Consider the following 12246-nt stretch of genomic DNA (forward strand, 5'->3'; position numbering starts at 1 on the left):
ATCCTCAGCACCACGTACAAAGATGTTGTGTCCGCCCAAAACTTAAAAATAAATAAATAAATTGATACCTGTCTTTAAAAAAAAAAAAAAAAAAAAAAGAGACATATACACACACATATATGTGTATTTCTGTAGATGTGTGTACTTCATCTGGATGATCAGAGAAAGGGTATTTCAGGATGTGACATTTCTAATTGTAGGAAGAAAGAGCCCAAGGCCCTGGGTTCAATCTCCAGCAAACACACACACACACAAAAAAAAAAAAAAAAAAAAAGTTTTTATTATTTTTTTCTCAATTAAAGGAAGAACTGAAGTTAACCAGAGGAATACTTGTTCTAGAAAGAAAGGGCAACTAGTTGTCCATGGCTAAGTGAGTATTCACAGCAAGACAAGAGGGTCTGCGAGGCAGTGGTCTGGACACAGCCAGGAAGGGACAGATAGGCCAGAGGTGAATGGGGGAGGTCTAGCCAGAGAGTGACCGGCCAGAAGGCATTCTCCTGGAACACCAGGCTGGCCACAATTCGGGGCACGCATGACACAGCGATGACAGGCGTCGGGGGAACCGGCAGGGTTGCCGGTGACGTGCGGGATGCAAACCTTCTGTTTAGGTTTGATATCTGCTACACAGAGGTGAAAGTGCTAAGCAGCACATCAAATTCATAACTCCACAACATTATGACTGCTTGTGGCAAAGTTAATACCGTAAAAAGTGGACTGTTTGAAAGGAAGGGTGTAAGTAGTAATAGTGCATAGGAAGTAGGCGTGAGGAACAGGCGGGGAGCACAGGGTTGGAGGGGGAAGACCGGCAGCCGCAGCCTCCCCAGAGACGTGCCAGGAGCTGCCACTGGGAGGTCCCACTCGGAGGGTGCTGACCTCGCAGTGCAGGGCCCACTAGGAGGTCCCACTCGGAGGGTGACCGCGGCCGGCCTGGACCGCGCCGAGCTCTCTCCCCAGCCCCGAGGCACTGAGCGAGCCTGCGCCCCCTTGACGAGGAACCAGGCGGGTGCGTTCTTGGGAAAGGAGACGCAGGAGTCCTTTTGTCCCAACACCGTGACTCTGCAACAGGGAGGGAACTCGGTTCACGGGACTGAAAACGTCAGCAAAACAGCAGAATGTGGGCGGGGCTCATCCTTCAGTTGCCTGGAAAGTCGCCGAAAGTAGCACTTCTTCCACCGAAACAGCGTTGCCCCCGGCCCGCCCGGTTCCGGACGCGGCAGCACAAACGACCTGGCAGGCAGAGCTCGCCGAGGCCGCCGGCGCCGGGCCGAGAGGCTTGTTTGTTTACTTGTTCCGAGGAGCGGGGGTGGTGCCGCGACTGATCGGACGGCTGGCCAATAGCCGCGCAGACAACAAAGCCGGTGGGCCGTGTCCTCCAATCAGAGACAGGCGGGGCGGGAGGAGGCGGCGGGCCAGCCCTGAGCGCCTGGGAGCCGCGCGCTCCATCTTGAGTGTGGCGGGCCGCGCAGCGCACCTGCCGCTGGTTTCTGGTGCCGGGCCAGCCTGGGTCGCGTCTCCGCCGACTGCCCCAGCTTCGCAGGCAGTTTGCGTTACGTGGTTCCGCCCACGGTATGGCCGTTTCGTGGTATGAAAAAAAGAAACCGGGTGCTGATTAATGAAAGCTTCCTCTGCCTGGCTTTCTAGAATGTGCTATGGACAGTATTAAAGCACCACGAAATTCCTAGAGAAAGCACTGGATGAAGTAAAAGAAAGACGTGTTCTACTTTATGGGGACTATCTCAGGGGGCAGTATTACTTAGATATGAGTCACTCGGTGCGCATGCTAGGAATATACAACTCATAACGTTGCCATTCCAAATAGTTCTCACCTAATTAACCTTGGATTGAACCTCGGTCTTCGGAGTCACGTGGAATGTGTCACCCTGCTCAAGTGCACTTCTGTTTGGAATTTTACATGATATTGTCTCTTTGTACGTGAATAAAAAACCATCATAGGTGTGACCTCTATACTGTTGACAAAAGTGTGCCATTTTTACTAAGTGTGCTGCTGGCTATTCCAGGGCCTCACACCTGCTTGGCAAGCACTCTGGCCAAGGTGCCCAGGCCGGCCCGGATCACCATCCTCTTGCCTCAGTGCTGCCCCAGCATCAGTCACCTTCGTGCTCCTGACCACTTTGGGTCGTCTTGAGAAATGTGGAGACGTTGGTTTTATATCAGGGTTGGATAACAGGTTGGGGTAGAACAAAGCAGCTTTGCCAACGTGAACTTGGAGTTTCAAGAACAGAAAGAGTAGCCCTCACCTACCACCACCCGGAGCTCTGGCAATGAACCTGAGGCCCGAGGCCTGAGGGAAGAGAGAAAATCCCTGCTTCCCTCCCCCACCTCCATCCGCCAGATATCGACGTTTTTTTCTCTTGCGTTTGGAACAGTTGTCCAGCAAGAGAAAGGAAAAACCCATCTCTTGCAAAGTGGCAATTAAGCCAAGAAAGCACTTACCAGTCCATAGTTGCTCACCAGTCAATCATAAGAGTCCAGAAAAAAAAATCAGCCAGCAGTCAGTGCCTCACCCCACGGCCTCTGGGCACCGGGGATGGAACCCTGGAGCACACTGCCTGAGCTTCACCCCGCCGCACTTCTTGTTGTTTTGACAGGGTCTTGCTAAACCGCCCAGGCTGACCTGGAACCTTCAATCCTCCTGCTCCTGACTCAGCCTCCTGAGTAGCTGGGATCACAGGCATGCACCACCACACCTGGCAAGAAAAAAGATCTTAGTTTATTTAGATTGGTCATTTCAAATTTATTTGCCTTGTAGAGACAAAAACAACGGAAAAATGACTCCTTTGCTGGGTGTGGTGATGAGCACTTTAATTCCAGTGACACAGGAGGCTGAGGAAGGAGGATTCCAAGTTTGAGGCCAGCCTCAACAATTTAGCAGGATCCTGCCTGTAAATAAAATAAAAAGGGTTAGAGATGTAGCTCAGTGATAGAGCACCGCAGGGTTCAGTCCCCAGTTCCAAAAGAACAAAACAAAAGCCATACACTCTTTAAAAAACAACAACAACAACAACAACAGTATGGTGGCACGTGACCATAATCCTGGTACTCAGGACTCTGAGGCAGGAGGATCGCAGGTTGGAGGACAGCCTCGGCAATTTAGCAAGGCCCTAAGCAACCACTGAGACCCTGTCTCAAACAATGAAAAGGCTGGGGACGTGGCTCCCCGGTTGAGCGCCCCTGGTTCAATTCCTGGTAGCAGAGAAGAACAGGGGGTCGGGGTGTTGCTGGGCGGAGGAGCGCCTGCCTGGTAAGCGGGAGGCCTGGGTTCCTTCCCCAAAACCCTCCCCCGTCAACGGAGCAGGGGCTGCCGAGGCCAGGCCTCCTCGGGGCCGAGCGGAGGTCGGGGGAGCGCCCGCGTCCAGCTAAGGGCTGCCCTGGGAGGCCGCATCCTCCGCCGGCCCCGGGGCCGAGCCGCGGGCAGGTCTGCGCGGGAGCGCGCCCCCGGGCCCCGCCACGGCCCCGCCACGGGCCGGCTTCAGGGCGCGGCGCGGTTACTTTGTGACACACCCCGAAGGGGCTCGAGGAAGGCCGGGCACCGAGCCAGCGGCCTCGGAGCACCAGCGCGCGGCGGGGCGGGGCCGAGGCGCGGACCCCGGGTGACCCGAGGACCAGCCGGCCCGGACATCGGCCCGCGGAGGGCGCCGCGGGGCCTCAGGACGGAACTTGATGCGGGCGCCTGGACCGGCTGGGTTGGGCTCCGCCAGCGTGGGCCGGGGCGACTGGTGGCAGGGGGACACCGGCGCGCGGAGGAGCCCGGAGGCGGCCTCCCGCGGGACCTGCCCGGCGAAAGGACGCGCCCCCCCCCCCTTCTGCCATGCGCACGCGCAGTCGACCCCGAGCTGCGCGCGGCCCGCGACTTCCGCCACGCCCGTCATGGCGGCCACAGGGGCCCGGCCCGGCCCCGCCCCCGATGACGCGGCGTGGGTCACCTGACCCGGCTGCGGGCCGAGGAGACACAAGGGAAGTCGCCGTCGCCAGAGTCGGACCCGCAGCCGCCGAGCCCGGGACCTCCAGCATCATGCCTTCGGAGAAGACCTTCAAGCAGCGCCGCACCTTCGGTGGGAGCCGGGGGACCGCGGACGGTGGGCCGGGCGGGCGGCACCGCGGGGAGCGGGGGCCACAGAGGCTGTGGGGTCGCGGGGGCTGTGGAGGCCGCGAGGGTCGGGGGGTCGCAGGGGGCGGCGGGGACCGGGGGTCGCGGGGGCCGGGGATCGTGGGAGTCGCGGGGGTCCTGAGTGCCAGCTGCCGTCGGGGTCCGCGGGCTGCAGCCGTCCCGCGCCCTCTCGCCTTGCGCAGTGGCCGGCGACGCTGGCGCCCGAGGCCCGCTTCCCCCCGCGACGGGGTCGTCCCGTCCCCAGGGGTCTTGGAGTGTCGCTCCCAGGCCGCGAGGAAGAGCTGGAAGCGGGGACCGTGCGAGGCTCGGTCTGCGTCCCGATGGTGGCCGCGCCAGTTCGCGATCTCCGGTCTGCCTGGTCCCGGGGGTTTTCTCCTAGGTCACCCCTGTCCCCGGCCCGTCTCAGGCCTCTCTGTCACTTTGCAGAAAGGTGCCAATATTTGGAGACCCGCCTTGCGCCGCGGCCCCGGGAAGGCGGGGGTCCCGGGGGTCCAGGGGCCCCCGCCATGGAGCCCGAGACGCTCCCCCGTCCCCGCGGGCGGGCTGAAGCCCATGTGGAGGGAACCAGCTCCGCGCTGCCCCGAGGGTTCCCTCGCGGAGCGGATCAGGGCTCGCCCTAAACCGTCCCTCCCTTCTAGTCTAGTCGCAGGGTGGGGCCCGGGAGGTGGCGCTCACCGCCAAGGCCGCTGCTCCCTCAGCTCCCACAGGTAGCCTTCGATGTCCGCGGAGGATGTGTCGAGTGGGCCAGGGCGAGGTCAGCAGTGTGTCCTTGCAGATTTTAAGACACACATTGCAAAAATTAAAATCGAGCAAATAATATTGGATTCAGTCTTCTCAAATGTGATTTCACTCCATTTTCTTCTGGGTGCCCCAGTTTATTTAGCAAAAGATCTGCTTTGCAGGCACTGTTCAGCCGAGACGTTACTGAGGATGGCAAACTTGGGTCTCAGGCTGCACCTGTGGAAGTGTTTCTCCATGGAAGGGTTGTTGGTGCAGAATAAATAGTGGACAGGCGGACTGCCAGAGTCGTGCCAAAGTCAGAGGCACTCTGAGAACACCGCTCAGCCATGCAGAGTCTGGGGACGGTCATGCTTCCCTCTTGCTCAGTGAAGCCACTCTGGAGATGGTGAGAGCAGAAGGTGCTGCAAGTGCTCTCTGGGTAGAACAGGCACACTCCTGCCCTCAAGGCTGCTGAGGACTGGAGGGTGGGTCTCCTTGTGCCGCTTTTCCTTCAGCTCCTATTATTAACTGTTTTTCTTCTTATTAACCGTCTTCTCTGCAAGGCTGGGAGTGGTGGGGACAGGGGTAGAAGACTGAGGTGGCTGGAGCAGGGCCCCGGCTGTCCCGCCAGTCTGCAGCTGCAGATAGATAATAAACAGTCATTAAAATGCCAGGAAGAATGTGGCGTGAAGGCATTCCCTCCTGTGTCGGTGTGCTGGGTGACACTTGGCTTCCTTCATACCGTCTCCTCACAGGAGGGGGCTCCAAGCTGCAGGCCAGTGGGTTCTTCCATGTTCCCCCACCTCAGCCAGCTGTGCAGTGCTTTCCTCCGCAGGCAGTCCTGGTCCCTTTATGCCTCTTTTCCACCTCTAATGGAAGTCGCCTTCTGTTTTGATTTTGTGGTTCTGGGGATTGAACCCAGGGGCACTCTCCCACTGAGCCATACCCTAGCCCTTTTTTTCCTTTTTGAGACAGGGTCTCCTAAGTTGTCCAGGCTGGTCTGGAACTTGTCATCCTGCTGCCCTGTCCCCTCAGGTCATTGGGATTATAGGCTAGCACCATCACACCTGGCTCTTTTTATTTTTGGTGCTGGGACTGAACCCACAGCCTTGCACACACCAGGCGAGGGCTCTCCCATTGAGCTGCATCCCCAGTCCTGGACCCTTTTTTAAGAAAAGAACCTTTTTATTTCTTCCTTTCTGTGCGTACCCAGATAGACTTGTTTTCTGGTGTTTTAAAAGAAATCCCCTCAGCCTGAATGTTTCCATTTCTGTTTTTTTCCACATTTTTTATTGATGCATTACAGTTTTTCACGTGGATGGGAAGTGCTGTAAGGTATTGGTACAAGCTTTTTTTTTCTTTCTGTCTAGCTTCAGCATACAGCTTAGAACCCTTGACCTGCTGAGTTTGGCTTATTTCACTTAACATGGTGATCTCTAGATCCATTCATTTTCCTAAAAGTGATATAATTCCATTTTTCTTTATGGCTGACAAAACTCCATTGTGTGTATAGACCACATTTTCTTTATCCATTCATCCACTGATGGTCACCTGGGCTGGTTCCAGTTTGGCTGTTGTGAGTTGTGCTGCTGCCAACACTGGTGTGGGTAGGTCACTGAAGTAAGATGGCTTTGATTCTTCAGGGTAAATGCTCAGGGGTAGGGTGGCCGGACCATCGGGCAGTCCTGGCTAGTCTTCTGAGGTGCCTCCGTGCGGATTCCTACAGTCGTGGCACTGATTGACAATCCCGCCGACAGCTTCTGTGTTCCTTTTTCTCCATGTCCTCTCCAGCACTTATTACTATTTATATTCCTGATCCCACTTTTAGTTTACCACTATGAGCTTTAAAGTGTGAATATGTCCTCGAGTGTGTTGAGAGCAGTCTGTTAGAGTGGATTAATTGAATTGAGGTTTCCCTGCGTCCTGAAGCAATCCCCACTGACGACTTGGAGTGTGGACGGGAGTCAACCTGGAAGGCCAGCACCTCTCTGGGGAGGACAGATGGGGAGCCCCTTACCGGGAAATGGAGTGGTTCAGGTGGAAGCTGTGAGGCTCACTGTTTTTGTTTTTGTAGTCTTTTCTCTTGGGTCCGCTCTTAATAATGGCTGAGTGCATCTTGGCCTTGCTGCTTGCTCTGTGGGAATGCATACTCACACCCAGGGGTTCGCAGCTTCCCTGTCCACGGAAAACACGTTTATATTTAATACCTTATCTTAAGTTGATTTTAAAATATGGGAGGGGAAAGCAGAACCTCTGTGCTCTACTTCAATAGATTTCATAAAAGGTGATGCTGAAGTCTTTTTTACATCCAAATGAAATGGGCAGTATGGGAATGAATTTGTGTTGGTAGAGCAAACCCATCTTTTTTCTGGAGCTATTTCCTCAAGAAGTTCATAACATTTAATTGCAAATACCATGAGAATGAATCCTATTCAAAATTGAGGTCATTTTGTAAAGGTTTGGTTGAAGGTTTTGGGTGATGCCATCTTGATCCTGTGTCTGTGCACTGCTTTGGAATGTCTGTCCTGCATCCTGGGGATAGAGCACACACCAACACTGCTGTGCCTTGAGCGGCACCCTGCCCACTTCCTGCCCTGGAGTCAGGTCTGCCGAGAGCTCCCACGACCCTAACCCAGTCGCACAGAGAGCCTGGCACAGTTGTTGAAAAGTAGAAATAAGTGATTATATTGAAAGGGAGAAGTGAGATTCTTGGAAAATATTCAACAGAAGGCTTTGTACTTTAAGCTTTGATTTCCTTTAGGTACTGAGCAAAACTGTCAAAAACTCAAATAATTCAAGTACTTTCCCTTTCCATATTCCTTTTTTCTTGCGCAGTTGCTTTTCCCTTAGGTACCATATCACTGAAAAGCTGGAATTGATAAGAGAAAACCTCTCTGAATAGTTTGTGGTTCATAATGGATTCCTATTCCAAATTGAATCATGAAAACTGAACAAAAATTGATTTTAAGCTGGGTGTGGTGATTACACCTGTAATCCCAGCAGCTCGGGAGGCTAAGGCAGGAGGATCGCGAGTTCAAAGCCAGCCTCAGCAACTCAGTGAGGTCCTAAGCAACTCGGCGAGACCCTGTATCTGATTATTAACAAAGGGCTGGGGACGTGGCTTGGTGGTTAAGTGCCCCTGGGTTCAGTCGGTGCTCATGCCTCCTCCTCTCTTCCTCTCCCTGCAGAACAAAGAGTAGAAGACGTGCGACTCATCCGCGAGCAGCATCCCACCAAGATCCCGGTAGGTCCTCGGGGAGAGGAGAGAGTGGCCTGCATGCCCCACTTGACAGGGCCTCTTCAGGGGTCCTCGGACACAGACCCCGTGTGCAGCCTGGGTCACATTCTTCCTGCTAATCTTATTTCACTGCCTTAATGTCTCACACTTCACAAGCCCAATGTACTTATTTGAGAAGAGAGGGAGAGGGGGCTGCAACCATGGCTTTTTTCCTGTTGGGTACTGAGGATGCACCAGGGCCTACGTTGCGCCCTGCCAACTTCTTCTTTTGTTTTGTTTTTTTTTTTCCTTTGTTTTGTTTTTGGTACTGGGGATTGAACTCAGGGGCACTTAGCCAATTCCCAGCCTTTTCTGTATTTTAGTTAGAGAAAGTGTCTTGCTGAGAGTTGCTGAGGCTGGTTTTGAACTTGCAGTCTTCCTGCTTCAGCCTCCCAAGTCGCTGGGCTTACAGGCGTGGGCCAGTGCCTGTGGCCTAGCCAAGCCAACTATTTAATTATGCCAAGACGTCCTCCCTGTCTTCTACTGGAGGCTTGGCCAGGTGACTGCTGGGGAAAGTGGGCCCTGGGCTTCACCAAGACTGCTGCCTGCAGGTGCCTCAGGGGCCCCTCCCTAGTCTGGCTGCCTGCAGAAGGCGGAGACCACCTGCACCCTCAGGCGCTTCTGGTGTAATTGCTGCCTGCCCAGCAGTGTCTCCTAGCTGCATCCTCTGGTGGCAGACCTTGGATATGGGCTTCTGGGCATGAGGTCTAGAGCAAAACCATTCAAAAAGAGCCCACCTTTGGTCTAGACAGGCTCAGTTCAGGCCTCGACGCAGAGTTCCCAGGGGCTTGTGGCTGGTTACTAGGATTCTGGGAGGAGTCCTGGTGCCCTCCTCTTAACATGGCAGAGGAGCCCAGATGTTGCACGTGTTCCCATGACTTGGGTCCCTGGGTGCCCAGTGTTGGCTATACCCTCTGCCACCAGTCCCTCGGCTCACTTGGAAAGAAGCTCACTCCACTGCCAGCTTCTAGGTAGTCTTAGTTTCATGTGTGACTTTCTCACTGGTCAGTTCATACTGAACTGAGAGGGGGAAGATGGTGCATCTGAGGGTTGGGCCTCGAGGGTGCACAGCACTGCCGTGTAGAACACACTGTGTCTCCCTGTGCTGGGTGGACATTGCACTTTGTCGTCATGCTCAGGGGTAAGGAGTCACCCTAGGCGTGAGCTCCCCAAGCAGAGCCCTCCTAGATCGAGGGAGGCTTTTGTGGATTTGAAGCTTTGCTCTGCTTTTGAGCACCCGCGGGTCTGCACACTGGCACTTGCTAGCAGCTGGAAGCAGACAGCTGGTCAGGAGCCCTCCAGGACTTTTGCAGCCTGTACACGCTGATGGCCAACTGTCCTACTGCAGCACCGAGTTCCTGGCACAAACTCTTGTCTGCACTTCCACACTGGGGACACCTGAGCAGGTGTGAGCCAAGCTGTCACGGGTGGTGCCTGGAAAACAGAGCAGTCAGAGAACTCTGGCAGCGCAGCTTCAGACCCTCTGTGCAGATGCCCGAGAGCAGAGGCTGACCCCGAGTGAACTGCTTCCTGGGCCACTCTTCAGACCTGGCCAAGGCTGTCATCCCATGCTTTCCCATCTCTCCCCAGTTAGATAGAAATGAAAAGGACAAGAGCCAAAACGTGGCCCCGCAGATCTTAGTCGAAGTGTCCTCGCTGGGTGGCCAGCCAGGCCTGACCTCAGCCGCAGCGCTCCCTTAGCAAAGGCTGCCGAGGTCCTCACCTCATTCTCTCATCTCTTCTGAGCCAAGACCAGAGCCGTCACTGCCTCGGGGTCCTCCACGGCCGTGTAGACCCAGGCGCGTGGTGTCTGCACACTGCTATCTCCTTGTCAGTCTTTTTCTGGCTAGGCTGATTTTTTTTTCCTCTTGCCTGGTGCTGGGGATGGAACACAGGGCTGTGTGCGTGCTCCGGATCCTGGCAAGAGAGGGGACAGCAGCCCAAGTGGCCTCCTTAGGTGCAGAGCCTGATGTGTCCCCTCTGAGGATCTGCGTGCAGATGAGCATTTACGTTAAGAGTCTATCCTGGTCTCTCTGCCATTGCTGTGACAGGTAGAAGTACCATGTAAGGAGAGAGTCTTTGGCGCTTGGTGAATGCAGATGGTGACAAGGCTCAAAGGCCCATCTGTGGGGGGATTGTGTAGCAGCTCAGAACTAAAAAAAAGAAAACTTTCCTCTTGGAAGTGTGGCGAGAAACTAACACGTTAATATCAGTCCCTAACATGGAGCCGTTTCCTTGCCCGTGTAGTTCCACGTACTGTAGCTTTTGGTATATTGTTCTGGTGCCGGGGATTGAACCCAGGTGCTCTACCACTGAGCTACATCTCTAGCCCTTTATTTTTGAGTCAGGGTCTTGCTGAGGTGCTAAGGCTGTCCTCAAATTGTGATCCTCCTGCCTCTGCTCCTGGGTCCTTGGGATGACAGGCGTGTGCCCTCCTGTGTGAGGCTGAGGGTCTTTTTCTGACGAGGTGCTGATTTTGTATGGCTCCCAATTCAAGCAGAGCAGCTTTCCCCACCTGGTGGTGGCCCCGGTTCCCCTAGGGTTCCTCTACCGCACATCCCGCCAGAGACCGAGACAGAGCCGGGAAGCGCTTGCTCGCTCAGGAGAGCCGTGCCGAGCCTGCAAGGCACGTGCCCGCTGCGGCTGGGAAGCATCTGCCTTTCCTGCTGCTGGAACGTCGCCTCTGGCTTCTCTAGGTGATTATAGAAAGATACAAGGGTGAGAAGCAGCTGCCTGTGCTGGACAAGACCAAGTTCCTCGTGCCCGACCACGTCAACATGAGCGAGCTCATCAAGATAATCAGGTACTGCTGCTTTCTTTGTCTCATACTCCTTGAGTGGCTGTGTCCACTTTTGGTTCTGCCAGCCTAACGAAACCACTGAGTTCTTCCCTGTTTCTCAGGTGGACAACCTTGGGTCCCTTCTGATCCGTCCATAGCATCTAGTACAGATGTTGTTTCTTTAAAATGTCACAGTTACTAAAGTTGGGTTCAGCAAATGACTAAAACAAATGTCGACACAGTCATCTGTACGGGCTTACATCCGTTTTTCTCAGGGCTGTGTGGACGGCATGCCAGTTGAAAACTGCCCTTGGCCTTGTGGTAAAGATGGCCCGGCAGTGATCACGGCTCATCCCGCCTTCGGTGGGGTGCAGGGGATGGCACCCAGCGTGGCATCCTGGTGCCCACCAGCCTGCTCCTCACGCTGCAGGGTGGGGAGAGTGCTCAGGAAGGGCCAGCTGGTCTGCGAGGGGGATGCTGGTCCTACTCAGCTAGACGCAGCAACTGCGAGCTCTTCCATCTGCGCTTCTGTGGTGTGAAGGTCCCCGTGAAGGCTGGCGTCCCCTCTTCACGTGGCTTTCTTTCAATAGGAGACGCCTGCAGCTCAACGCAAACCAGGCCTTCTTCCTCTTGGTGAACGGCCACAGCATGGTGAGCGTGTGCACGCCCGTGTCGGAGGTGTACGAGAGGGAGAAGGACGAGGACGGCTTCCTGTACATGGTGTACGCCTCCCAGGAGACGTTCGGGAGCGGGTTGGCCGAGTAGACCAGGACCCTGCGTCCAGCTTTCCAAGCCCTTGCCAAGGAGAAAAAGGGATGTCGCCAACTGAGACTCGTGAGCTCACCCAGTCACAGGCCATGGGGCACTTGTGTTCCACCTGGGAGCTTTAGGGGTTGTTTCTGTATTTCAAGCAGAAAAACGGAGCTCCAAGTGAGCACACTCAGCTTTGGGAACCTCATTATTTAACCTAGGCATCTTGTCTTCAAATTTTAGATGTTTAAAAATAAAATACTTTGCATCCTAAGTTGCCAATAAAATAGACCTCCAAGTTATTTTAATGCTCTTCTGTCCCCAGTAAGAACGGGCAGGGCATTCAGGTTGCCCCGTCTCTCCAGGTCCTACAAGGGTTTCTGCTCGGCTAGAGCAGTCTCCCTAAGGGGACTCTGCACGGGCCCCAGGTGCCTTTGCTTTCACAGAACAGGGCCAAGGGGGCTGTGCAGAAAGCACGGATGCACAAGGCTCAAGGTTGCCGTGTCCCAGCTGCAGCACGCCAAGAGTCCACACCCCCGTCCGAGCCAGAAAGTTCCCTGGTCTCCTCTCTGCTTAGTCAACACAGGAAGT

At 54.9% G+C, this 12246-nt stretch overlaps 1 protein-coding gene and 1 long non-coding RNA gene across 3 annotated transcripts; one reads left to right on the top strand and one right to left on the bottom strand.

Annotated features, from left to right (window-relative positions):
- Positions 1–263: 263 nt before the first annotated feature.
- Positions 264–3805, bottom strand: LOC124086426 (uncharacterized). Its single transcript, XR_006849798.2, has 2 exons — positions 3523–3805; positions 264–2901 (listed from the first exon to the last, which is right to left on the bottom strand). It is a non-coding gene; the product is annotated as an uncharacterized LOC124086426 (long non-coding RNA).
- Positions 3806–3916: 111 nt separating this feature from the next.
- Map1lc3b (microtubule associated protein 1 light chain 3 beta) lies at positions 3917–11929 on the top strand. 2 transcript variants are annotated; one of them, XM_046434601.2, is made up of 4 exons: positions 3917–4073; positions 8038–8093; positions 10823–10929; positions 11496–11929. In XM_046434601.2, the coding sequence occupies exons 1-4, from the start codon at positions 3926–3928 to the stop codon at positions 11668–11670; spliced, it is 486 nt and encodes a 161-aa protein (XP_046290557.2). In that variant the 5' UTR covers positions 3917–3925; the 3' UTR covers positions 11671–11929. The 2 variants fall into 2 exon arrangements, with proteins under 2 accessions (XP_046290557.2, XP_046290556.1); XM_046434600.2 differs by having other exon boundaries at positions 3957–4097.
- The last annotated feature ends 317 nt before the right edge of the window (positions 11930–12246 follow it).

This window comes from Marmota monax, unplaced genomic scaffold (genome assembly GCF_021218885.2).
Source record: "Marmota monax isolate L192 unplaced genomic scaffold, Marmota_monax_Labrador192_F-V1.1 WCK01_AAM20220418_F8-fsc00024, whole genome shotgun sequence".
Lineage (NCBI taxonomy): Eukaryota > Metazoa > Chordata > Mammalia > Rodentia > Sciuridae > Marmota > Marmota monax.

Coding starts and splice junctions, on each gene's coding strand:
- Map1lc3b (XM_046434601.2), top strand. CDS start 3,926: ATGACGCGGCGTGGGTCACCTGACCCGGCTGCGGGCCGAGGAGACACA. Junction 4,074..8,037: donor CAAGCAGCGCCGCACCTTCG/GTGGGAGCCGGG, acceptor CTCTCCCTGCAG/AACAAAGAGTAGAAGACGTG. Junction 8,094..10,822: donor AGCATCCCACCAAGATCCCG/GTAGGTCCTCGG, acceptor TGGCTTCTCTAG/GTGATTATAGAAAGATACAA.